Here is a 27,714-nt window from a genome sequence, read left to right on the forward strand (position 1 = left end):
CGAGATTTCATTTTACAGCCATAGTAACCAAGTACATAAAAGCTTGAATCTGTCCCAATAGCTTCTGAAAGATTTTTCCCATAGTGTCAGAGGCAAAAATAATGAAATCTTGCAAATGTACAGTTAATAGGACCCGGGTGGACACTAACCTCAAAAATGCATGGTCTATAAGACATTAAAGGCTTGATTTTAGTTTCTGCACTGTTTCTGTTAATAACAATGTCTAATTAAAACATCTGTAAAATACTGATAGTTTTAATTTTACATAAAATTTCCAAAACAACTGTTACACAGTATAATAGGTATCTGCAATGAATAGGTTATTAATGGAAATATTATTTTAAATTAAAATCAGGTTCTAAATTTAAATTAGTCATCTCTCGCTAATGAAGAGAAAAAGAAGTCACCCATGCTGGAAATAATACAGTAGCTAATCTAGTTTTCAGCATCCGTTAAAGCAAATTCACTCCATCACTTGGGCTAAAGGGCAATTTATTTTGCTTCTTCTGTCCTGTACTCCACGAGGCACTTCAGACGGATTTCATAGCTGAACTCAATATTAAACCCACAGCCCAAAGCACCCTTCAATAAAAAACACCAACTTTATGCAGTCTGAACCCCTCCAATTTACCAGGGAGGAGACAGTAGAGAACAAGGCTCCCTGCAACAGACTCTTCCGCCAGCTCCGCTAACTTGATGAATATTTTAAAAGGAATGGCACAAAATCTCAGCTTTCCCTTCCTTTCGACCTCATCTTCTTTTACAAAATAAAACAAAAGGGATTAGCCAGGCTTAGTGGCTGGCTGCAATTCAATACCTTTCTTTCTAATTACTGCACAATAAAAGAGGGTTAAATGGTGACCAGCGGCTGAGTGGTCTCTGTCTGTCCATGCTGGCACTGAGTTGTTGAGGGATTCATTCCAGATGATGAAAAGCTGCATTTCAAGTTGCTTCTGATTCACATAATGGTTCACAGTAGATGCTGCAGAATGTGGTCCACGGCATGAGGGAAGCTCTCACAAGTTAAGTAAGGAGCTGGATTAATTTTTTCTTCGTCTGCTGCTCGATATTTCCCTAAAATGAAAGTAAAGCCGGTGAACAAAGGCAACTGCTAGAACGCCAGATTAATCACACCCCATGAGTACCTGGGCCACTAGAGACCACCCTTACAATGACGAGAGAGTCAGGGGCTCCATAGGTCCCAAGGCACCTTTTATCCAGGCTTCAGGATGCCATGAGGCAATTCAAAGCAATCTCAGATTCAGCATTTCTCAGGCCCTCTGATCTTTCACAATGGACAGTCACAGGTACTAGGTCACCTGACGGCTAAGGGTGCCTTTGAATCTTCTCAGCTGGTGAAATCATTTTCTTCTCCCACCAGCTCTCAAGATAGGGATGGTGATTAAATCAATGCTTTTAAATGAAAGCCCAGACCCCACGGGACAGAAGCCTTGTCAGAGGGTGACTGGAAACAGCATGAGCTGCCAGACAGGAAACCTTTGAGAGGGCAAATGAGAACGCCCAGGGGTGCGAGGGAAGGAGAGATGGACGCCCACGGTGCTCACAGGTGGGCTGGCAGGACAGGTGGGCTGGCAGGGCACCAAGAGGCAGGCCCGCTGCCTAACTCTCCCCTCTCCCTGGACTCTGGAATTCAAGACCCGCACTGAACAGCCCAGCACAGCAGACTGGTCAACCACAGGGTCACAGAGCTCTTACAAATGTAAATCAGGGACTTCCCTGGTGGCACAGTCGTTAAAAATCTGCCTGCTAATGCAGGGGACACGCATTCAATCCCTGGTCCAGGAAGATCCCACATCTTGCGGAGCAACTAAGCCCGTGCGCCACAACTACTGAAGCCCGTGCACTCTAGGGCCTGAGTGCCACAACTACTGAGCCCATGTGCTGCAACTACTGAAGCCCGCGCACACAGAGCCTGTGCTCCACAACAAGAGAAGCCAAGGCAATGAGAAGCCTGCACACTGCAACAGAGTAGCCACTGCTCACTACAACTAAAGAAACCCCATGTGCAGCAAGGAAGACCCAAAGCAGCCATAAATTAATTAATTAAATTAAAAAAAAATGTAAATCAGACCATGCATGACCCCTATTTAAACACCCTTAATTCACCCCAGTGCCCTTCAGAAAGAACCCCAAATCTCTGTTGTTGCCTACCAGGCCCTCGGTCCTCAGGCCCAGCACACTTCACCTTAGCATGTGCTACCCTCGCCTGCTGCAGTCCTGTGCTGGACATGCCAGCCCCTCCCTTTGCCTGGAATATTCTTCTCAACCGACAACCTCCTTCAGGCTTTGGGTGCGTCCCACCTTCCCATCTAAATGAGATCCCCTCCCTGTTATTCTCTCTCTCAGTACCCTGTTCTTTGTCTCCACAATATTTGTAACAATTCGTGATCACATATTTATTTGTTGAACGCTTGTCTCACATCTAAGCCTATATGTTCTCTGAGAGCAGGGCCTATGTCTGTTATGTTCCCTAACGTATTCCCAGCACCTGACATAATGACCAGCCCATGGTGAGCATCCTACAGCATTTTTTAAAAGACTGACGGAAGGAAGAAAGGGAGGAAGGAAGAGTGCTTCAGCCGAGGCCTTGGGGAACAAGGCCAACTGCCCTGTCGCCTCAGCGCTGCCTCTGCACTTGCTCTTTCTCCTTGCTCTCTCATCCCCTTTTCTGTGATCTCTGCTATTTATTCTTCTGCATTTTCCAGTATTCTCTGCCTAAATCTAGGTTCCCCAACAACAGACCCACCATTTTCTACAATCCCTTCTGTTTTCTACAACTACCTCTTTAAGAGGCTTTGTCCAGCACACACCAAGCCTGAAAACCCCCTTCCACACCTTGGCACTGTGGTGGTGAAGATGCTTCCTGTCCTGCCTTGCTGACTATGAACTCCTACAGGAAAGGAGCCAGCATCTAACATACAAAGGTAACTTACCTTAGTGTCTTCAAGGCACCTGTCCACAGTATGGTCCACACAGCAAACTCTACTGCTAGTGTTTTCTCAAGGTTAGATCCCATTGAGTATAAACTCCTTTGCAAGCTTTCTGCTTGGTCTCATAAGTTAATGACAAATTTTGCTATACCACCCACTTCTTGGATCCAGTGGTCTAAGGGCAAATGTGTGAAAGTCAGGTTCTTTAGCCACGGAGAGAAGAGCTTGCAGAATGCTTTTGCTCAGTGTGGCCTGCAAGTGGGATTTCTACAAAGTACAGATTGACACAGTGGCTCATGTATGTGTGATAATTCTGGCAATGTGCATTGTGTCTGGCATGTGGTAGGTCCTCAACAATGTTGGCTGAGTGAATGAAGCAGGCCACCATCACTCAGGCCTGACTCAGGGTGGCAGTCTGTACTTTTCTGGACGAATAAATGGTGAACAGAGGGAGAATGCATGAAGCTGTGTTGACAACACTGGACAAGGGGTGATCTCATCTTTTCTAGGTGATTGTTTTACATGCTAAACAGAAACAGATTCTGGTTAGGGCTGGTCAAAAGTTTTATTAACAAATCATGGAGCAAATATATAGTGAGCATCTATCATGTGTTACTGAGAAACAAAATTGCTCAAGACTATCACTGAATAATTTAAAATCTCTACGGTAATTTTCAACACTGGGAAACTTAGCCCTTGTCCACTGCACTGAGTTCAAACTCATCAGTGGAGCCAGCTGCTCTGTACGCTTTCAGAATAGTGGGCTTACTTGGGATTTTCCTCTGACCAAGGATGAACAGTACAAATGGGCCTGTTTTCATGAGTCGGACTTAGCTACGTTACTAAGTTAGACATTTTAGATTTGATTGTGTGGAGCTGCTGGCTTCTCTGAGACTAACTGGATGCCTTTGTAATAGGCTGACCACAACTACCTGAGAGCCAGAAAAGAAGACAGAGCCAAGGGAGACCAGCCGGGGGAGCTGGGCCTCCAAGACACTGGCATGGGACCAGTTTTCATACTTGGTGTAAATCCTTAATTATATGAGCTAAAGAAAGGAAATGTTCATGGGAACAATACACAAGAGGAAAAACAATTATCTGAGAATTTCCTCAGTGACCAGAGCATAAAATGATGAATGACAAGTCTGAAAATTCAGATACAGGGGAGGATGATGAGTGTGGCTATTTTTCCTGACTCCATATGTCCTCTTTTTTGCTTCCATCAAAGGGTAGTAATGTTCCTGGGAAGGTGGTGATAATTTTGAATGAGAAATGTGAAAAAATAACACTATTAATTCTAGAGTGACTGGAGCCACCATCTGCAAGGCCCCAACGGTTCACCCCAGACCCCCAGCATGAGAAGACTGTTCCCACTCTTTATTCACACAGGCCTGGCAAATACTTCTTATTCAGTTGTAGCAGCATCTATGTTTTGTTTCTGTTTTTAAATTCAAAAGAGCTTTTATGCAACCACATTTTCTTGGACAAACATTACAATCATGAGTAAATATATTTTTTTCTAAGAAAATTTCCCAGTGGCAGCCCTTCTGTGACTTTGTGTTTAAATCTTCCCTTTTCTGAACAGCCTATATGAAGTCAGGCGTATGAACTCACGGAGCCATCTATGGAACCACTTATCTGCTATTTAATTGATAACAGCCCCATGACAATTCTTGGACCAGACTCCTGGCTATCATCCTCAACACATGCTATTAGTTCTAAGCTCAGCAGGTGCCAGCTGGTGCGGGGGAGACCTTTTCATTTTATCTAGAAAGGTGCATCAAGTTTCCAGTGCAACAGCACACAACCCCACACACAGCTCTCACGCCTATTCTTTCCTTACCTTGAAAGGACTTTATTAATCGCACTCCACGTAGGAAAACGACATAGTTTTATACTTATATACTGTGAGAGCTAGAAGGGACCAGTCCAGCCCCATCATCCATAAACCGGCCCAAATAGGTGAAGGGCCTAGCCCAGAGTCTCACAGTCAGTGTAGAGCTGAGACCAAGACCCAGAACACCTAGATGGTCCACTGTTGCCATGATACCGCATGAGCTGAGTCTTCCCCAGTAAGTTCTTTCCCTTTCCTTAAATTTATTTGAGGGACTGCACCCAGTTAATCTAATTTTGGTACAGGAAATTGTTACTAAAACAGTAAGTGAAAAGACAAAAGTTTTTTGTGTGTTTAAAAAAAAAATGTAAACAACACAAAGTATCAGATCCCTTAGCTAGCTAGTTCCTAAAGAGATCAACTTCATTATCTTATAGCTGGTGCAAAAAGAAAACATATTTTTATAGGGCCCCCTACAATCAATGGTCTTTTGATCAGTTGGTGACCTGTACATCCAGAAAATCGTATAAATGCTAATTGTCCATTGTGTATGGTTATTTATCTCGGGGGAGGTGTTACAACACCTCTGAACCCTGATCTGCTCTTCCTAGCTTTGCACAGCATGGGCCCTCTCACATTATCCTTTTTCCCTGCAATCCTAAGCCCATGTTATTTTTGCTTTGTGGCAGAAAGAGAATTAAAGTGCCCAGTGGCCTTTGCCATTTCCTCAAAGACTGTTCTTTAAGCAACTGTGAGTTCTACCATTCTGTTTTAAAGGAAGCTTATGCAGAAGATACATACCAGTTTTGACTAAGATGCCCAGCATGCCGACATCCTGAGCCCCACCAACATCATCCCGGCAATCCTAGAAAAGCATAATGAAGCATTGAGTCCAGTGTCTTCACTGAGCTTACCAACAAAACCTGCCAGTTGACTTATTAGGCCAGGATGGCCAACTGTAATCCCATGCTTTTTCTTAAAATGAAAGAGGGGGACGTGTGAAAAAGGATAAACCCATGTCTGATGGAGCATACCACTTGAAAAGGGAAGAGTGACAGAGGTAGAGGTATAAAAACAGAGTTTCAATCCTAGTAACCAAACATAAAAAGCACAGTTACGGTGCTTCATGTTTGGCCACATGTACATCTATTTCCTTTTAAAACACATCACGGGGAAAAGTATTCTATTATTTGGCAGCGTTTAAGGTAAAGGATCCAACTGCAGGACAGTGAATGAACTAGGTTCAGAAGACAGCTCTTGTGCTGCATGTAATATATTATCCTTGCTTTCCATCCAATCATCCCTGACAGGTGGAATCAAGTCAGATCAGTATACTTAAACAGATTCTGAGACTGTCTGATATTCACTTCACACTTAGGAATAATAGATCGGTTTGAAAGGGAACCTCTTGTTTTCCAATTCTTACTCAAGATAGCGGTTGGCTAATTGTGATGACAAATACAAAGCAATAAAAATCCAAGAACTGGAAGAAACATCAATAAAATCAATCCTGCCAACTCATGTCTATAAGCAGGATTCATTCAGATCACTCCCAAAGAAAAGGTTTTTCCTTAAAAATCATTCATATTATTCAGCAACAGTCCTCAAAAATGAGTCTTACAATGTCAAAATCTTCATTCCAAGTCAACATAAAAGCTTTTCTGTTGCATCCAAACTTGCCTTGTTGAAAGCAGGGCAGATGGGAGAGAGGGAAGAAGGGAGGTGGGAAAAAGCAGACAAGGAAAGGGAGGGAAAAACTACCACTCTCTTGGGTAACAACCCTCTGTGTAGCTGAACACTGCTATTGCGTGCCCTGCCCACCTTCCATCCTGTCCCAATACCAGTATCTCCAGGGACAAAGACTCCTGAAGTCTCCAGACTAAGATAACCACTTTCTCAAACACACATTTGCCTAGGAGAGTCAGCTAAAGGCATGCCAAGGGGAAAAGGTGTTACTGAAAAGATGGTTTTTCAAAACAGTATTGAGTCCAGGGATTATCCTATTGGGTTTTAGGTGCAAGGATATAGCAGTGGAGAGGAAATCAGGACTGTGCTCCATGTGCCCCAGCACAAACTGAGACAGCAAGAGAGCTAGTCTGTTCTGGAGGGAGTCCAGGGCCTCAAGTTCCACTCCCAGCTGTGTGTGGGTATTCCAGCATGGAGGTTTACCTCTCTGGGCTTTAGTTTCTCAGTTTATAAAATGAGGAGGTTTGGACCAGACAATCTCGATGGTCCCTTCTGGCCAAATGCATTATTATTTAAAATTGAAATATAATCTTTGTCCCCTACTTACAAGGCAGTGTGCTTTCTAGCACTTTCCCCTCATGGCACACATAGAAAATGATGTTTTCCCAGTACACTGGGGCCAACTAACAAGGTGCTCACAGCCAGAGGTCACTGGCTAGGGCCTCTGATCGTCCAGGTTCAGCCCTGCCATTCAGAGGCCTGAGGCAATCGATATCTTTAGCTATTTGTGGCACACTGACTAGGAAGTTCTTCCATAAAGCATATACTAGCAAAAAAATCAATAACGGGAGAATTCTTTAGGTACAGGTGTTCTCTACATTAAGGAATAGTAAAAAAAAAAAAAAAACCCTAAATCTATGTAGAAGTTTTCTTCAAAAAGACAAATAAAGCATTTAATTGCCTTGCATTTGATGGTCTTTTGAACTGTATATATTTCATCACACTATGAAGAATGTCAGAAATAATCAACATTTCAGTTCTTTAGAATACCGGTAAACAACTACCGGAAAGCCTGTTTTACAGGTAGCCTCTTATTATCATCTGATGTCAATAACAGAATCTTCTTGTGTTTCAAAGCAGTGCTTTGTAGTTGGCTCTTCCCAGCATGACAGGTGAGCCCAGGGTATTTCCAGGGCTCTTCTACTTACATCTCCAATCATGACGGCCTCCTCAGGTTCACAGCCAGTGCCCCGCAATGCCTCCAAAAAGAACGTTTTCTCTGGTTTCCCCACGACGGTGGCCTTGGTGCCTGTAGCATACTCTAAAGCAGTCACAAATGGTCCAGGCCCCAGGGCTAAGCCATCTTTCCTCTTGTAATACCTGGCTTTGTGGATTGCTATCAGAGGCGCTCCATCCAGGAGTAACCTAGAGAGACAGAGAAAATGAAAATTGGCTAAAAGCAAGGCTTGTATGACTGGAAAAGAATGTCAGACATACAAAGTGGTTTTATTCACACTCACAGAAACAAATAGTTTCTTATTAACTTTTAATGACGCTGTTTCTAATGAATTCGCTAGGAACTGCTGGGAATTACACTCAGATACACTAAAGAAAGGTGATAGATTATTAAATTTGGGATTGCTTCAACCTTTTACCTTTAGTGGTTTCAGACACTTTACTCCAATCACCAGGGAAAGAGAATTAAGGGAAGTAAAGCTAAATAAGACACTCGAGGGAAGAAGCTTAACTTAATGAGACAAGTTGTTTCAACCTCCCTAAATGGTAGGCAGGAGGCTCCTGAGCCTTTTACAGTATGATTCAACTGCTGCTGCAGTGACATGTTCGGCTAACTCCTAAAATACCTGGCTTCCTCTTTCCTCCAAAATATAAGATTCTAATTTGGAAATTTCATAGAGAATTTTACAAATACTTTCTGCTTGTATCTTTCCCTCTTCATTTTATCTTTTGACTGCTTCTTACGTTACTTTGCAAATCAGGCCGTCTTCCCTAAAGGACACAGCAATAAGGCTTAAGGGAGAGCCTATACTGTCACGTCCCTTTCTTCTTCCTGATGCAGAACAAATACTCTCCTACCAACCAAAAGGTCATAAAGAGTGTTCTCGTTAGAGAACCAAACTCTACATATAGTCAAGGATCCTCATTAGTGACTCAGGCAAACATAAAACAAATCCAAAAAACCCACCCACCCCCAACCAAAAACATCTGCCATCCATCCCAACAGTCGCAGCAGAGAGAGTCACACACATATTATCATCTAATCGAATGCAGGACATGATATTCTTCTTAAACGGCTTTTAACCAATGTAATAAATGACCTCACTAGCTTAATTTACTTGAAGTCATCTACTTAGTTAAAATATTTAGTATGTCCATCGAGGAAGAATTCATCACATCTTACCCTTCACAATTATGAGTAATTAAGCGCTCAACTATGAAACTGCTAAATTATTCTTGTCAGTGGGCTTGGAAATGCCTTCCTGTGGGAGATGCAGGATTCAGACATTTATGATTAAATATTTTATTAAGTAAAAACCAATGCTGGACTATTACATGGCCTTACTGTTAGTTACTACGAATTGCTCACAGCACAGGACAGATCCTTCAGATTTATTCACTAATATTAATACAAATTTATTTCTTAAAGCAGATCTTAAAATCCAACTGTTAGGAAACCTGATAAGGCCACTATGTTGGCCTTAAAGAACCACAGCTGATAGCAATGAGATAATAATGGAAGATTTATCTATCTCTCCACTTGTCACCCTGCCCCCAATCCCATTTATTTGCTACTCTACCACGGAACTGGAATTCTTTATGCAACAGACCTCAAAATTGCTTTCCACTTACACAGCTAAACTAAAAACTCATTTGATTTAGCTTTGTTAATATTTTATTATATATTAACTGGGGATAAGACTTATCAGCTTGATTGATGTGTGTACTTAATTCCCAGGCAGTGCTTTAGTGCCTTCCCTGGAAGGGCTGAAACTGTGGGTTCCTCTACATTTCTCTAAATGGGAACTGGTTCTACACAAGCCTGGAGAAAACAGGCATCTCTCAAGGAAGTGGTTCCTGCTTCTGTCCTCCTCCTCTGTACAGCATAAGCTTTACTGAATCTTTGAAGAGCCAAAGCATTTTCAAGGTAGATTGAAAGGTAAATATTTTCTAGGACACAGATTAAAAGTTTTTTTAATAAACATTTTCAAAAATATAAGAAAATAGACACCCCAATACTTGGGAGTGTTTTCACACTTCCTAGACAGGGCAAAAAACGTCCGGTGGTTTTGTTACTAGAAGTAATGTAGTGGCAAGAAATCTGAGAATTTTCTGTCTATTTAACTATAAGCCCATTGAGATGCAAGAAACAAGAAAAAAAAAGGCATAAAGAAGGCCTGATGCAAAAATCCTTCGCTATAAACTCCATGTTGGCAAAGGAAAAAAACTATTAAAAGTTCTAGCCAGGGAGCAGGGCCACATTATAAAAATGTTAGGCAGAGCAATGAAAGAAAAGCTAAGGGGATGACAAATTCAGAGCCACAGCACGTTACTGAAAGGGGCCATAAGGAGCACCAAGTCCAACACGCCCCATTTTACAGATGAGAAGATCACCAGGCGATGTCGGCCAAGCCCAAGGAGGAACCCAGAACTCCAGAAAACCAATCTAGCACTCTTACAAAGAAACTCACTTTTTTAAAAAACATGATCAACTTTTCACCATTTCTGCTGAAGATGGAGCAAGTGGAAATGCAATTACACGGCAGTTTAAGTAACTGTCAGAAACCTCCCATATGCCCCACATGAAACTAGTGAGTCCTTTTCTTCTCACTCCCCAAAACGACCCTCCCCCAATCGTTACCAACTCAGTAAATATGCCCCATTGCTTAAGCCAGAAACCTAGCAGTGATCCCTGACTTCTCACTTTCCTTCACCCTTCCACATCCCTATTATGAGCAAATCCAGTAACTTCCAAGTCCAAAACAAAAATAAAAATAGCTGAGGGACTTCCCTGGCGGTGCAGTGGTTAAGACTCCGTGCTCCCAATGCAGGGGGCCCGGGTTCGATCTCTGCTCAGGGAACTAGGTCCCACATGCTGCAACTAAGAGTTCACATGCCGCAATAAGGAGCCTGTGTGCCTCAACTAAGGAGCTTGCTTGTCACAACTAAGACCTGGCACAACCAAATAAAAATAAATATTAAAAAAAAAAAATCTCAAAACGGTCTTACTCCCACTGCTGAATCTCTGCAATAGTCTTAACTCGTCTTGCTGCTTTCTACTCTTGCCCTGTTATTCCAACCCATCGTACAGGTAATGGCGGGATTTTTTAAAGTACAGATGGGATCATGTCCCTCCCTTGCTTAAAGCCTTTCAATAACCTCTCATTGCAAAGAGTATAAAATCCAAAGTCCTTACTTCAGACTGTAAGGCCTGGCCTTATCTGGCCACTGTCTATATCTCCAATCTCAAGTCACCTTCCCTATCGCTGACTGTGTACCAAAAAGGTCAAACTATTTCCTACTTCAGCCCTTGTGCATGGTGTTCCCTCCTCCTGAAACAGGTGCCCCATACTTTGCACATGGCTATCATCTTGTCTTCTGCTCATGTGTCAGGTCTCAGCTTGAATGTTAGCACATCAAAGAAGCCATTCCCAACCTCCCTGCAGAGTGGACTTCCTCCTCACATTTCATCTCTATTTCTTCCCCTTCTCCCTTCATATCACTTCCCATACTTTATAACCCTTACTCAGCTGTGGTCTGTCTCCCTCACTCGCATGTGATCTCCACCATGCCTTCAGTTTCACTCATCATTGTATGTCTCGCTTCCAAAAATAAGACAAAACAAACTCCTGTACCTTCCACTGAATATTTATTGAATAAATTAATTAATGGATGAAGCACTGTCTGCAGCAGTGTCCTGATCTATAAAATGAGAAATAATGCTTGCCTTCTTGGGGAATAGAGATGATATACACAAACTCTTTCATAGTATCTGTTTGACAGTAATGACAATTATTTTTACTCATAAATATAGGAAGTATAGGTCTGCGGTACTTAAAATAGGTAACAGCAAATCACTTCACATTTGTGGGCCTCGGTTTCTTATCAAATGAAGGAACTGGGCTTCCTAGGTGGCGCAGTGGTTAAGAATCCGCCTGCCAATGCAGGCGACAAGGGTTCGATCCATCCCTGCTCCAGGAAGATCCCACATGCCGTGGAGCAACTAAGCCCACGCACCACAACTATTGAGCCTGCACTCTAGAGCCTGTGAGCCACAATTATTGAGCCCGTGTGCCACAACAACTGAAGCCCACTTGCCTAGAGCCCGTGCTCCACAACAAAACACACTGCAATGAGGAGCCCATGCATCGAAATGAAGAGTAGCTCCCGTTCGCCGCAACTAGAGAAAGCCTGCAAGCAGCAACAAAGACACAACACAGCCAATAAATAAATAAATAAAATAAATTAAAAAAAAAAAAAACTTTTAAAAAAAATAAGGAATTGAATCAGATCAGGTCTTTTCACCCTGAAGACTTCTGACATTTTTTTTACTGCAAAATGCTTTATTGTGGGGGGTTCTGTCCTATACCCTCTGGGATGTTTAGCAGCATCCATGGCCACTACCCCTAGACGCCAGAAGCACTCTTATTACCTGGGTTATGACGACCAAAAATGTCTCCAGACACTGCCAAATGTGCCCTGGGGAGCAAAGATGTCCCCAGTTGAGAACAACGGAACTAGATGATGCCAAAATCTTGACATTCAATACATTTAAAACTAATACCTATCAATCTGACAAACACAAACTACCAAAAGTTCAAATAAAAACAACAGCAATATATCACGAAATATATCATGAGAAAATCCCATCAACACTTAATTAATTGAAGCCCCCAGAATATCTCCAATGTCATATTGACACAGCAATTTTCTCATTAATAGTAGGCTACCTGCTATCACCACTTCTATTTGATATTGTAGTTGGGGTCCCAGAGAGTGTCATAAAGCAAGAAAAAGAAATGAAAATACAAAGATTGGTAGGGGAGAAGTAAAACTGTCATTATTTGTGGTTGACACAATTGTCTATGTAGAAAATACAATCCAAAAGATTCTACAAATAAATTATCAGAATTAGCAAGTGAATGTAAGAAGGTCACTGAATACAAGGTTAACATACAAAATCTCAATTATATTTCTATGTATTAACAAGCAATTAAAAATGAAATTTAACAAAACATCACTTACAATCACATCAAACATGAAACACAAGGATTAATTTTAACAAAATATCCAAAACCTTTATTCTAAAAACTGCAAACAACTGCTGTTCAGTAAATTTTACCCAAATCCATAGATTTAATAAAACACCAAACTCCTAGTGAGATTTTTTTTTGCAGAAATTGACAAGTTGATTCCAAAATGTATATGCAAATGATGTAGAATCTTAAAAAGGATTAAGTTGAAGAATGTATACTACCAGATATTAAGATTTATTATGAAGCTACAGTATTTACGGCAGTGTGGAATTGTACAGTATAGATAAAAAATCTAGAAAAGAGCCACACCTATATAGTCACTTGATTTATGTCAAAGCCTCACTGCAATTCTGTGAGGCTTTTGAAAGAACGGATCTACGCAATACAGGTTGCAGAAACAACTGGATATTTGTAAAGCAAAAAATGAAATTTACTTCACACAATTAATTAATTATTCCAAAATAGGCTCTAGACCTAACTGCTCAAGGTAGAACAATAAAGCTTGCAGAAGAAAATACAGGAGAATATCTTCATAACCCTGAGGTGGGCAAAAGTTTCTTAAGCCTAACAGAAGAAAATACTGACAAGTTGGACTCCATCAAAATTAAAAACTTCATGTTCTCATACTGTTAAAAGAATGAAGAGACTTCCCTGGTGGTGCAGCAGTTAAGAATCCACCTGCCAATGCAGGGGACTCGGGTTCAAGCCCTGGTCCAGGAAGATCCAACATGCCGCAGAGCAACTAAGCCTGTGTGCCACAACTTCTGAGCCTGTGCTCTAGAGCCCTCAAGCCACAACTACTGAGCCCAAGTGCCACAACTATTGAAGCCTGCAGACCAAGAGCCTGCACTCTGTGCTCTGCAACAAGAGAAGTGCCACTGCAATGAGAAGCCTGTGCACCGCAACGAAGAGTAGCCACCGCTCTCTGCAAAGAAAGCCCACTCACAGCAACAAAGACCCAAGGCAGCCATAAATAAATAAATAAATAAAAATAATAATAAATAAATAAATTTTTTAAAAAAGAATGAAAAGTCAAACTACAGACAAGGATAAGATATCTGCAGTACATCTATCCAACCAAAGACTTGAATATATAACACATACACAGCTCCAACAAATCACTTAAGAAAACTATAACCCAATCAGAAACGATAAAAGACTTGAATGAGTAGATCACAAAAGAAGTTATCCAATGGCCAATAAGTATATGAAAAGAGGCTTCAACCATATCACTCATCAGGGAAATACAAATTGAAACTCAATAAGATACCACTATACACACCAGAAATTATAGCCACAGTGACACAGACTAATGAGACTGGTGAGAATGTGGAGCAATCGGAATTCTCCATTATAGCTGGTGGGAACACATGACTCCACACGGTCACTGTGGATAACTGTTTGGCAATATTTACTAAAGCGAAGCAAGTACTTATCCTATTATCCATTAATTTCACTTCCAGATACAGACCCAAGAGAAATGAGTGGATATGTCCCCAGAAGAATGTTCATAGCAGCTTTATTCTTAAGAGCCAAAACTGGAAAAATCCAAACATCCATTAACAATTGATTAAATTGTGGAATAAACATACAACAGACTACTACACAACAACAAAAATAAAGAGCAAACAAAATAAAGTTCTGCTACATGCAACAATTTGGATAAATCTCAAAAACAGACCAAAAAAAAAAAAAAAAGCTACAACTGTATGATTTCATTCATATGAAGACCAAAACTGGCAATATTGGTAGAAGTCAGAGTGGTGATTACTTTGAGGAAGGGGTGGTATTGATTGGGACAGGGAGCCTTCTAGGACACTGCAAATGTTCTGGATTGTGATCAGAGTGGGGGTTACACAGGTATATCTATGTGTCAATTTTTATTGAGCTGTGCACTGACAATCTGTATAGCTTATTGTACATGTTATACATCAATTTTAAAAGATCATAACAATATATTTATGTGGTTTATTCACCTAAAGCTTTATTTGTAGTAGCAAGAGTTGCCTTGATCATAAAAGAATCTCCCCAGTTAATTAAAAAATAAGTAGTGACTGATATTAAACTCAATTCTGTATTCTGTGATCTTCAAATTGGCATATAAAGTTGTTCTCCTGCATACAGTAATAGAATGCTTTAAATAACTCAAGTTCTTAAGTCTTCAACAATTTCTCATCTCCAGAGTGTTTTATTTTTATAGCCTGGACTTTAATTAAAAAGACTGCATAGCAGTCAGCCCTTTCAAAATGGAAAAAGCCCACAGAAATATTTCTAATTTAAGCCCTGCTGCCACACTGTTCTAGAATTCCTTATGCCCAGGGCTCTTAGAAAAGATTCAGGAGTTGCTGTACAAATGCAGTAACTGAGGCCATTATTGTTGATTTTTTTCCCTCCCCTTCTCTTCTCCCCTTCTCTTCTCCCCTTTCTAAGGAATTGAATATCTTAGAGTAATTAAACTTTTTATTTTTTTCTTAATGAGAAGGGGAAAAGAAAGCAATCCAACATTCAACAGAAACCATTTATGGGGATAAGAATCTCTTCCCAAAACACACAAGAAACTAATTTCTGCACACCTCTAAGACTTTTGGAATATTCTCATACCTTGTAATAATTATAGGAAAGAAGTCATTAACAAAACTTCAAAACATTATTCTTAAGCAGCCTTCATCTCTGTATTTATTTATTTATTTATTTATTTTTTAATTTTATTGGCTGTGTTGGGTCTTTGTTGCTGTGCGCGGGCTTTCTTTTAGTTGCGGTGAGTGGGGGCTACTCATTGTTGTGGTGCGTGGGCTTCTCATTGCCGTGGCTTTTCTTGTTGCGGAGCACGGGCTCTAGGCGCGTGGGCTTCAGTAGTTGCAGCACATGGGCTCAACAGTTGTGGCTCACGGGCTCTAGAGCGCAGCCTCAATAGTTGTGGCACACAGGCTTAGTTGCTCCGCGGCATGTGGGATCTTCCCAGAGCAGGGATCGAACCCGTGTCCCCTGCATTGGCAGGCGGATTCTTAACCACTGCGCCATCTAGGAAGCCCCATCTCTGTATTTAAATATGAAAGTTATGATGTCACTTATCTTCAGTTGTAACAACATTTTAATAAGCTTCTCTAGAAGCTGGAGAGCAGCTGCTCTTAATGTAGAAAAATTTTTTTTCTGTGAACTATTCTTAAGTTAAGCAATTCCATGCAGTTTTTCCCCCAAATTCCTTTGATGCAGCAACTGTACTTCTGAAAAAAACATGTTACAGAAACATAAATGTTACTTAACAAACATATTCAGAAGTGTTTTTAAAAACTAACTCACAAAACTTGGAAATAATCAGAAATACATGCCTACATAATTTATTGCACTTTTTAAAGCGGAATATGCCCTGGGAATTAAATATGTTTTACAAGAATATTTAAGAACATAGAAAAACATGCACAATATAATGCTGGGTTTTTAAAAGGCAAGTTACCACATAGTATATATACATTCTCATTTTTGTCTAAATACATATGTGCATCGAAACAAACTAGCTATATGCTAAAACGTTAATTGTAGTTCTTTTAGGTGGAGAATCACAGATAATTTTGTTTATTCATGTTTCTTTTTTGAGCATTTGAACATTTCCACAGTGAGGACATATTACTTTTGAGGTTAGATATTTTTAAGTCATGTTAATACTAAGTTCATTTAGATTAAGTGATCTGCTTGCCAAGGTAGACTTTCTCCTAATAGATAACATCAAATTTGATAAAAATTGGTCCATTACTAAAATGCTCAAGCTTTTTTTTTTTCTAACAGGTCAGAAGATGAAAAAAGACCTTGCTACAAGCTAGTACTACAGCTGTGAAAATGAATGAACTGGAGATACAGGTATTCATATTGATGAGTTATATATTACTTCTAGGGAAGAAAGCAAACTGATGAGCACATAAAGTATAAAACATGCAAGATAATACTATATATTGTCTAGAAATACCTACGTATGTATTATGTGTATAAAGAAATGCAAGACAACGATAAACACAAAATTCACAGTCCTGATTACTTTCGGGTCTTGGCTGACAAAACTGAGGAGGGATACGCAGGGGATGTCAAACAGGTTGATAACCTGTACTTCTTAAACTGGTTGATAGGCACATGGGTATTCATTACATTATACTTTGTAACTTTTAGTCTGAGGTAAAAGGGAAAAAGCCATCAGTGGCTCTCAGGATTTGAACATTTCACAGAATCCAAACCCAAATCACGTCTATTCCCTATAAGTGGTTCATATCCTTCCCCAAAATCAACTCTTTAAAATTCAGTGTTCTCAATTTTATCCAGACATTTAAGACATATTTGTAGAGAGTGTGCTATGCATTTCAGGGGTCCTACACACTCAAAATACAGTAAACAAAAGGAGTGTAAGATGGAAGGTTGATGTATCTGCCTGAGGGCAATATGCCCCTAAAGCTGGTATTCAAGGCAGCTATGCAACAGGGTTTAAAATACAATGTTTATTCTCATTATGAACCTGAATAGTAATTTAACTAATTGGTAGTTCATTTGAGATGTCTGTATTTGCCACTCACAATCCAAACAGCTGTAGTCATTGGTTGGAAGGCATAGTCTCTGTGGAGACATCAATATGCAAAGAAGGGCAAGACCTAAAATCCTTCTGTTAACTTTCCACCCAGCTGTTAAGTGCATTTGTGAAATTAGAGTTGACTTATAAGTGCACTGCAATGCTTTAAAATGTAGTGTTTAAAAAAATCAATATGGTTAGGGAAGTGTACTAATTAGACAGCATCCGAGCAATTACAAAGTCAGTATTATGTCAACATACATTTTTATTACCGAGTCTAGTATTTATCTAAGACAGAGACCTCCCAACTTCCTATTAAATATGTCCTTTCCAAATTACCAGCTAAAATCAATCAATACCTTCTCCTTGAATTCTGTGGCTCAAAAAAATGAATAAAATGTAGGAGAGGGTAAATTCGGAAGTAAGAAATAATAGCAGGTTCTGTATTTCAAATGAAAACTGGTTTTGGTATAGTTACAAACCTTACTTAAGGAGCAGGTGAGATAATCCCCCTGTCCCCCCTGTCCCCCAAGAAGCTAGAGTACAAAACTGAAGTAGCTGAAGCAAAAAAATTTTAATACTCAAACAATCTGGCATAGTAGTGGATCTTTGGGAAATAATGTCTACTGAGCAATTATAAAAAGTGATTTTGTTTTTATTTAAACAAAAACTTGACTATCTTAGTAACTAAGAGAGTCACAAATAAAAGTGCATTCAGTAGCCATAGTTTTCATTAACTGAGGATCTAAAACTAATGTGCAAATGGAAAAAAGGTGACTGTTCCCAAAGAGCTATTTCTGGCCACATAGATTGTACACGAGGACAGCCAACATCAAGATCAAATAATGTGCCCAGACGTGTGAACCTTGCAGTGAGTTTTAACCTTCTGATTCTAGAACATATACATCCCGAAGTGAACTCTACATCAAGTGTAAGTTAGAATGAATCTTGAAGATCCTCGTACTGGTAAGACAATGATGAAATCCCCAAAATTTACTGAGCTGTTAAAGAAAATTTTTTTAAGTTAGTTCAATGTACATCTACGAGATACATAGGACTACTTAACTTGTCATAAATTTAAAGGCAAATTACACTGTTTATAGTGTTCAACAAGAAGTAAAAGGCAAGACGAAAAATGAAAAATGTATAAAAAATGAAAATTCCAAGGGAATAAAAATCACAATCTCACTCTATAGCAGATTTGCAAATAAATTCTGATCCAATTTATTTTAGGAAGTAAGAGAAGCAGTATGCAGCCTGCCTTTTGGAAGCAGCAGTAAAAAGTTCACACAGGTAAAATGCACAAACAAGTGAAGATGTGTAACATTTTACATGTTAGCTATGGTTCCCCAATTTCTACCAGCAGCCACTGGAACACCTCTACTTACACAGCCCACAGCTGGAAGAGCCCCACGCTAACTTACCACCTCCTGAACGCACACAGCGAGGATCTTCTACCACAGGCTCTCAGGTTAGACATCCAGATGCCCTCCTTGACTCACTGTTCTTCTTTACCCCCTCAACCCAACTGTCATCAGGTCATGCTGACACTATCATAACCTGGTTTTTTTCATCCCTACTGCCACACTCTCAGATCAGACTACCATCATCACTCGTCGAATAATTTCTTTGAAAGTGTGGTCAAACATGCCAACTTTGTTCGTTAGCCTGGATTCTCGCTGGAGGAAGAATCACACATTTACTGTTTCGGGTGAATTAGTCTGGATCTTATTTTCCTTCAGAGATCACAGTCAGTGAAGAATCACAGGAGTGATAATAGAAGATAAAACTCCTGGCTTTAGAGTTTCGATTTGATTATGAATTTCTGCCCCAGAATATTGATCCTACAAACCAGAAAAACCCCAGTAATCATCAGGTTTTAACATACTGATTATTTTTAAAAAACTAAGGAAGACAGGAATAAACATTATTTAATGTTGATCTTGAAGTGATCTTTAAGGTATCTATCCTCATGCACAATCTAGGTGGCCAGAAAGTAAACTATGTATCACCTGACATGACTAAGATTTAAGAAGAGAAGAAGGGAGTATATGATCACATGAAAAATAAATAGCTAAAGACTTACCGGAATGCTTGATTCAGAATTTGATAATGAAAGTGCTCTGGTGCCAATCCTATGACCACGGCGTTAGGATCGCTTGTTTGTATTCCTGGGAACGGAAAGAAAAATATATTGAAAAATGCAATTAACAGTACTGTCATATTTTATGATAAAGTAGTTGTAGTCAATCAAGTACAAATTTTTGCTTTAGCAATAACCTGAAATTTAAGAGATTATCGTGCCCAGTGTACTTTGGAAGTACAAGCAATACTTAAAAGAAAAAAAAAGTCTAGTATTTTTGTATATTCCTTTTGCATCCTCTTACAGCTAGGGAGTAACTAGAAGATCTGAACTGAAACTTGTAACCTGATCTCAAACAAGTAACAATTTCTAACTTCAAAAAGCTTTACTGATTAAAATCAACAAGAACAGCCACTGGTTCTCTATGAGCTATCAGATCAATAGCAACTGAGGAGGGACTCAAAAGCTAAGAGGTATGGGAAATTAGACTCTAAGCGACACAGCTGAAGCTAACACCGTCATGATAAATATGGACTGCACCGTGGGGTCTAAAGTTTTCTACATAATACCTAATCCACTTTTAGTTTCACAAATATTATTCTGTAATTAAAGCATGTTTTAAGGTCTTGGTACCTGACCACAAGACTTTAGATACAAGCACATTCACTATCGCAGTTCTTACAGCTCTGACTTGAATGGTCTGTGCATCATCCACATTGCCTCTCTTGTTGCCTGCCTTTGAGCATTCTCATTATCCGTTCTACCCAAATGTGAGGGGAAGAAATAGAGCAGATACCCTGACTTCCAATTTCCTCCTTACCAGCAGCCATGAATATTGAGAAACTGGTTAAACTTTGTTGAAGGAAGAAAATATAATCAATGGCTACAGTTAACAATTGGAGTTTTTTGTGCTCTTTTATTATCTCCATCTACCACTAGCTAAGACATTCATTATCGGCCAAGATATTTCCATTCCCTTCAAAATTCCATCTACTTTGGGTATTTTCATGTATATAAAGATGTTGCAAGTTTAGTCTTACATCAAATAACAAAGATTTCTTCCAGACCAGAGATTCTGCTTATATATGCCAACTCCAGCTCACTGTTGCACAACTAGAATTTTTCTTCAAATAAAGTAAAAAATCTGAATAAAAAATTGTTTTGCAGTACTTCAGCTAACCCAGAAATATAAATACACTGATCATAGAATGTAATTGTCATTATTTTTGGTAACCCTGTTTCTGAACACCATTTTCATATTTAGAGAATCCACTAGCTCGTAAGGATTGGTGAGGAACAGAGCTCAAAACACCAGATATCAATACTTATTTCTCCAGCCTCTCTGCAGCTACAGCACTGGCCTGAGATGGAGATTCTGCCAATCAAAAGCACCCACCCAGGGCTTTAAACTGGGAGCTAGCAACATAAAGCAGCAGGGAGAATCCTACTGGAAATTCTGAGGCAGCAGTGCTAGCTGGAACTTCCAATCTCCAGTGCCACTGGGGTCAGCAGGCAAGCTGCAGAGGTCAGTGTTCAGTAGGGACACTGAGGGCGCCCAGTCAGCTCTGCACACGAGATGTCACTCGCTGCTCCTCGGCGCACCACCCCTGAGACCGATCTCCAGCTCCCCTAGGCAGTTAGTTCTGTGGGCTACCCAAACAGTCTTTTTGTCATGGACATTTAAAAAATATTCAAAAATAGAAAGACTAGCTCATACTGAGCCCTGATGTACCCATCACCCAGCTTTAGCAGTCATCACCATTTGCCAATCTTATCCACCATTCTCCACATTTTTTAAAGTCTTTAAAAAGTAAATCCCAGATATCATATCATCTCATCCCTTCATATTTCAATATGTATCTTTAACTGATAAAGACCTAAACAAAACCCCCATCTTAACATTATTATATCAACAAAGTTAATAGTAATTCTTTAGTATCACTCAATACCTAATCCACATTTGAATCTCCCCAAATATCTCAAAATGTGTTTTTACATCTGATATGTAACTGGCACCCAATGATGTCCGTATATTGTATTTGACTGTTATCCTTTACACCTCATTCTACAGCAGCATTCCTCTCCACTTACTGGAGCAACCAGATCATTAATCTTGGAGAAGGTCCCACATTCTGGATTGGCTGATTGCTTGTGATATTATTTAATCTGTTCCTTTACTCTTAGTATTTCCTATAAACCAGTAATTGGATCTAGAGGCTTCATAAGTTCACATTCAACTACTAGGCAAGATTATTTCATAGGCATTGCTGTGAATTTCCTATTATATCACATCACGAAGCACAAGAGTTCTACTTGTTCTACTTCTAGTGATGTTAAGATTGATCAATAGGTTCAAGTGATGTCAGCCTGATCCTTTCATTTTGAAGTTCCCCATGAACTCCCCATCTAATATGTTTAAAGGCTATTGATACTGTTGCCTATTTCACTAGGGTTTGCCAAATGGTGATTTTCTAATTCTGCCATTCCTTTTGCATTTACTAGCTAGAATTCTTCTATGAAGAACTTACCCTCATCAAATGTTTAATTACTCTAAAATACAGTTAACATAGGAAAGGCAGGATAAACACTTGTTTCATTTATCCATTTTCAGAATGAGTTACTGCCCTAATAACTTCCAACAGTGACCAAAGAGTTTTGTGGGGAACTTTTTATATATATGATTTGTTGCAATCTATTGCAATCAGTATTCTTTTTAATGTTCAAATTATCCCTTCAAATTGGTTTCAGTGTCCTTTAGGCATGGCCTTACCATTTTTCAATAGTTTCCTTGCTAACAATTAGTTATCCCAGACTCATCTTATATAATGCCTGCCCAGATCTGGAATCACCCATTTCTCCAAGGAACTAAAGTGGGAAACGATAGTAGACACCACAGTCTGATCATTGGGTTTCACTGCTTCTATGCCTTTATATGAAATCTGTAAGCCTTACACAGTTCATGAAAGGAGGAAAAAATTTAATTCTTTCTGCCTTTGCCTGGTATACTCTATACAGTAATAATTTAAGCTACAATTTATTTCTAAAATGGGTGCCCCTCAGGAAGCTGCTTTTCTGTTGTAAAACTTCCCTGTTAAGTGAAATTCTTAAAGCTGTATTGGGGGCCTGTTTGGGACATCTGAATGCTATTTACTTATTGACTCTATTTTTTTCTTTGACGAAAAAATTTTGAGTCGTTATCTTTCTGACTTTAAAAAATATTTAATGAATACTTGATTTACTCCAAGGGAAAAGGAGGAAAACGAGAAACACTCAAGGATCTTTTCCACACTCCTGTCTCATTCTTATTTGGTAATAGGATGGATTGGGGTGGGGAGGAGCATTAATGTCAGTAAAATTTTGAAATGTATAAAAATGTAAAGGGTTGCACTGTTTTTTTTTCAGTTTGATAGAAAATGAATACAAATGGCATAAAAAAAAGTCTGCATGACCTGTGTGGTTATAGAATTTTTTCCTAGCAAGTATTTGCAGATGATTTATATGGGCTAGAAGATATTTTGCTATCAATGTAAGATTTTCTCCCTAGATCAGTTTAGCTTTTCACTGTATAGATCTGAGAAATTACCTGTATGAATTGAATAAACGTCTCTATATCATTAAAAAAAAAGATCTAGATATGTTTTTTTAAGTGAACAAGGTAGTTGATAATAATTCAAAATTAATACACATCTTATTTGCTTTTTATATTTGTATCTCTTTTTACTTACACTTAAAATTTGGAGTACTAACAATACTAGCGTAACTACTACTTTATCCTATAAATATCTATAACTATAAAATAATATCAACACTACTAATAACACTAAGACTACTGAATGCAGTTTCAGATTTCTTTGTAGTTCTTTTATCCTTAGAATTTATCCCTCCATGAATGAACTGTCAAAACACTACATTTCTTTTTTTTTTTTCTTTTTAAGCTCTTTATTGGAATATAATTGCTTTATACTGTTGTGTCAGTTTTTGCTGTATAACAAAGTGAATCAGCTGTATTTATACATATATCCCCATATCCCCTCCCTCTTGAGCCTCCCTCCCACCCTCCCCATCCCACCCCTCTTGGTCGTCACAAAGCACCAAGCTGATCTCCCTGTGCTATGCAGCAGCTTCCCGCTAGCTATCTATTTTACAGTTGGTAGTGTATATATGTCAATGCTACTCTCTCACTTCGTCCCAGCTTCCCCTTTGCCCCCTCCCAACCCCGTATCCTCAAGTCCGTTCTCTACATCTGCATCTTAATTCTTGCCCTGCCACTGGGTTCATCAGTACCATTTTTTTTAGATTCCATATATATGAATTAGTATACAGTATCTGTTTTTCTCTTTCTGGCTTACTTCACTCTGTATGACAGACTCTAGGTCCATCCACCTCACTACAAATAACTCAATTTCATTCCTTTTTATGGCTCAATAATATTCCATCGTATATATGTACCACATCTTCTTTATCCATTCATCTGTTGATGGACATTTAGGTTGCATACATGTCCTGGCTATTGTAAATGGTGCTGCAATGAACATTATGGTACATGTTTCTTTTTGGATTATGGTTTTCTCAGGGTATATGCCCAGTAGTGGGATTGCTGCATCATATGGTAGTTCTATTTTCAGTTTTTTAAGGAACCTCCATACTCTTTTCCACAGTTGCTGTACCAATTTACATCCCCACCAACAGTGCAGGAGGGTTCCCTTTTCTCTGCACCCTCTCCAGCATTTATTGTTTCTAGATTTTTTGATGATGGTCATTCTGACCAGTGTGAGGTGATACCTCATTGTGGCTTTGACTTGTATTTCTCTAATGATTAGTGATGTTGAGCATCTTTTCATGTGTTTGTTAGCCATCTGCATGTCTTCCTTGGAGAAATGTCTGTTTAGGTCTTCTGCCCATTTTTGGATTGAGTTATTTGCTTTTCTGGTATTAAGCTGTATGAGCTGCCTGAATATTTTGGAGATTAATTCTTTGTCAGTTGCTTCATTGGTAAATATTTTCTCCCATTCTGAGCACTGTCTTCTTGTCTTGTTTATGGTTTCTTTTGCTGTGCAAAAGCTTTTAAGTTTCATTAGGTCCCATTTGTTTATTTTTTATTTTATTTCAATTATTCTAGGAGGTGGGTCAAAAAGGATCTTGCTTTGATTTATGTCATAGAGTGTTCTACCTGTGTTTTCCTCTAAGAAAAACACTACATTTTAAAGTCATTTGAAGTCATTCTTTTCTCTGAGTGGTTATGTCACCAACTTTATATAGAGTTCATTTATTTCAATCTGTTTTTGGTTTTCAGGGATTGGTTTGTTTTAACTTTTTAACTGTCTTTTAAATATGTAAAATATTTACATGGTTCCAAAGTCAAAACTAGATAACAATGTACTTTTAAGGAAATCACCTCTCCTCTTCTCAACCTCCCCCTTTACATAACCATTTTTACTAGTTTTTCATTTATCTTCCTTCAGCTTTCTTTCACGAATATAAGACAAATACATTGATATCCATTTCCCTCTCATTTTCTTACACAGAAAATGTGTAAGGTTTTCTTCTATACCTTACTTTTTTCACTTAATATATCATATGAAGATCACTTCTATTAGGAGATAGGATTTGCCATTACTGTATCTTTCAGCTACACAGCTGAAATTCCATTTTGTGAACATATCATAGTTTTAATCAGTTTCTTCCAATGAACATTTGGGTTGTTTCCAATCTTTTGTTATTACAAATAAGGTCATAATGAACAACCTTATTCATATGTCCTTGTACATTTTTGTCACTACATCTTGAAGATAAGTTCCTACAAGAGGCAGTACTGCTTCACATGCAATTTTGAGAGCTATTGCCAAATTCCTCTCCACAGGAGTTGTGTCATTTTATATCCTGTCAGCAGTCTGATCTTTCAATACATTTATTTTAATTCAGCCAAAGTTAGTTTCTGTTTCTCGCAAATAACAATTCTGATTGATAATACAGTTATATTTCCTGATAGTATAAGTTTTGAGGTTCTGCCTAACTATATATCCATGCTGAAGTTCCCTAATTATTATTTATAAAGTTAGCACATGGTTTTATAATGATGTATTTATATCCATTTTTTCTAATATTGTGTATTTCTCTCTCTGAGTATCATCTACAAAAAGAAGCAATGTGGTAAAGCTTCATAAAACTAGGATATTTTTCCAAGGTTTGTTAATTTTTCCCCAGAGAAAAGCTTTATTTTCTCTTGATTGAAATTATTTCATGGTCATTGCAAAAACTTCACACTATACAGAATGACATCTATTTTTAAACAAGTTGATCCTGGTTTATCTCATCTGATCAAGTTAATACAGGGGTTCCAGGAATGAGGATTATAATACTGAAAGAAATCTTGACCCGTGTTTTTCCAAACTGTGGGCCATGATCCATTAGTAGATTGTGAAACTAATCTGGAGGACTCCAAGCAGCATCAAAATCACACAATTAAGTAAACCAAATAGAAAACAGAGTACATCTGATACAGTAAGAATAGGTATTGTTTAACATATACAAACACACACACACATGTCCTGCATTTCTATGTAATGTGTCACTTACTGTGGAATGCAGTCAAAACAAGTCTGAGAAACACCAATTTAGATTCAAACTCTCTGTTGACCATTTCAATGATAATAAGAGGAGATCTGAATAAATACTTCTAAACATCCTGTTTTAAGAATAATTTATAAGCAGATATGAAGAACCAATTTTTAAATCTTTCTAAATTTCTCCTACCTTTAAAATCAGGCAGGGCACGATCATCAACCAGCAGCATGGGTCGGACTTGTTTCTGCTCTACCAAGTTTCTGGCTGCAGTCAGAGAAGTGAATATTTCATCTTCAGAGATATCAAACTCCAATTTTTTCAATCTTTCCAAGAGGTCTTGCTTGCTCTCTTTGGTTGTATTGGTCACAAACCTAACCATTACAGAAGTAGCACGTAACCTGAAAAAGTAAAATTCAGGTGTCAATAGGCAGCTTTTACTTTCTAGCCATGTAAAACCTCCTAATTTGGTAGCACTTGCCAAAACTCAGAAAATGAAGGGTAAGTCACTGCATAAGTCATTTTATGGCCAATAGGTTTTATAACCTATCCAAAAATTGCTTACAGATTATCCACAACCTGTGGACTGCTTCATCTCCAAAGGCTGTGAAGTCTACCTTTTCAAGGGCCTTCTCTACTTTAACTGAATTTTACTACAGGATTTTAGTAAAGAAGTTAAAAAAAAAACCTAAAGCTTAGTAACCACTGTACTCATGGAATATGAGAGGTGAAAGTTATCTTAGAGATTATCTACTGGTGTAACCTTCTGAAGATGAGAAAACTCAGGCTTAGAGGATTGATGACTGGGCTCAGCTGTACAAAGCTGGGCAGCAATAGGGCTGAGACAAGAACTCATGCCTACGTCCTGAACAGGGTCTGACCCCCTATATTGAGAGAACACACAACACCTTAAGAGTTCTTCCTTCTTTTTAGCCAATTAGACACCAGCTAAGCTCTAACGTGCTAAGTTTACAAGCAGAAACTACTTGGAGAAAGAAACATTCCATTTTTACAGACTAGAATGTGTTTTCCCCTTGAACTACTTATATAAAGGATTATTTTGATTCTATAATCTGCTTTTGGAACTAAACTGGCTATCAGGTATCAAAGAAATAATTCATGATGGTCCAGCTTTCTTTCAAAACAAAAATTATTTTCTTGGTCCTACAGTGTTTAAATCTAGAAATAATTTTGATTTAGCTATAACTAAAATTTTTATATTAATACCCCGTTGCTTTGTATGTTATGCCTGCCCCAAATAGACACAAGCCATAAAAGCACTATCCACAGTTTAAAATAAGCAAGCAAATAAAACAGAAAAGAGATTTTTAAGTATTTACTCAAAAAGGATTCAATAAATTTATATGATTAAATAGTTCACTATAGTCATGACTATCTCTACAATATGTATGGTAGCTTTTCTGAAAAACATAGTAAATTTGGTAGTTTAGCTCTCAAAAGAAATTGAATACTTGAACATAACTATTAACTTAAAAATGAACAAGTCTAAGTACTGAAATGATCATATCATTTTTAACGAGGATTTTAAAACTTTCTTTTTACTAGTCCCTCAACTTCTCTGAGTCTGTTTGTTTCTATAGAAACCAAAACTGGCAGTGACAATATAGTGATCTCTCTGGGATGGAAACCCACGAGTTTCTGTGAGAGAACAATTTGTAGGCTTCTGCCCCTCCATGATGCAGGCTTATAGTTTACAGAGGTACTTAGAGATGTCATTCATTGTTCACCAGAAATAAGATTTTTCTTTTCATCCAGAG

The 27,714-nt window shown here is 38.7% G+C and overlaps 1 protein-coding gene across 4 annotated transcripts in view; it reads right to left on the reverse strand.

Moving 5' to 3' along the window:
• Window positions 1-241: 241 nt before the first annotated feature.
• Window positions 242-27,714, reverse strand: part of HDHD2 (haloacid dehalogenase like hydrolase domain containing 2) — a 38,572-nt gene continuing 11,099 nt past the window's right edge. For all 4 annotated transcript variants that reach the window (XM_057698813.1, XM_057698814.1, XM_057698816.1 and 1 more), the window contains exons 3-7: window positions 26,129-26,337; window positions 19,379-19,463; window positions 7,680-7,896; window positions 5,587-5,650; window positions 242-1,074 (exon numbers count right to left, since the gene is read on the reverse strand). In XM_057698813.1, the coding sequence (XP_057554796.1) occupies window positions 971-1,074; window positions 5,587-5,650; window positions 7,680-7,896; window positions 19,379-19,463; window positions 26,129-26,337 (679 nt within the window). In that variant the 3' untranslated portion in view covers window positions 242-970. The remainder of the gene's footprint in view (window positions 1,075-5,586; window positions 5,651-7,679; window positions 7,897-19,378; window positions 19,464-26,128; window positions 26,338-27,714) is intronic.

The sequence above is a fragment of the Hippopotamus amphibius genome, chromosome 11, assembly GCF_030028045.1.
Source record: "Hippopotamus amphibius kiboko isolate mHipAmp2 chromosome 11, mHipAmp2.hap2, whole genome shotgun sequence".
Classification (NCBI taxonomy): Eukaryota; Metazoa; Chordata; class Mammalia; order Artiodactyla; family Hippopotamidae; genus Hippopotamus; species Hippopotamus amphibius.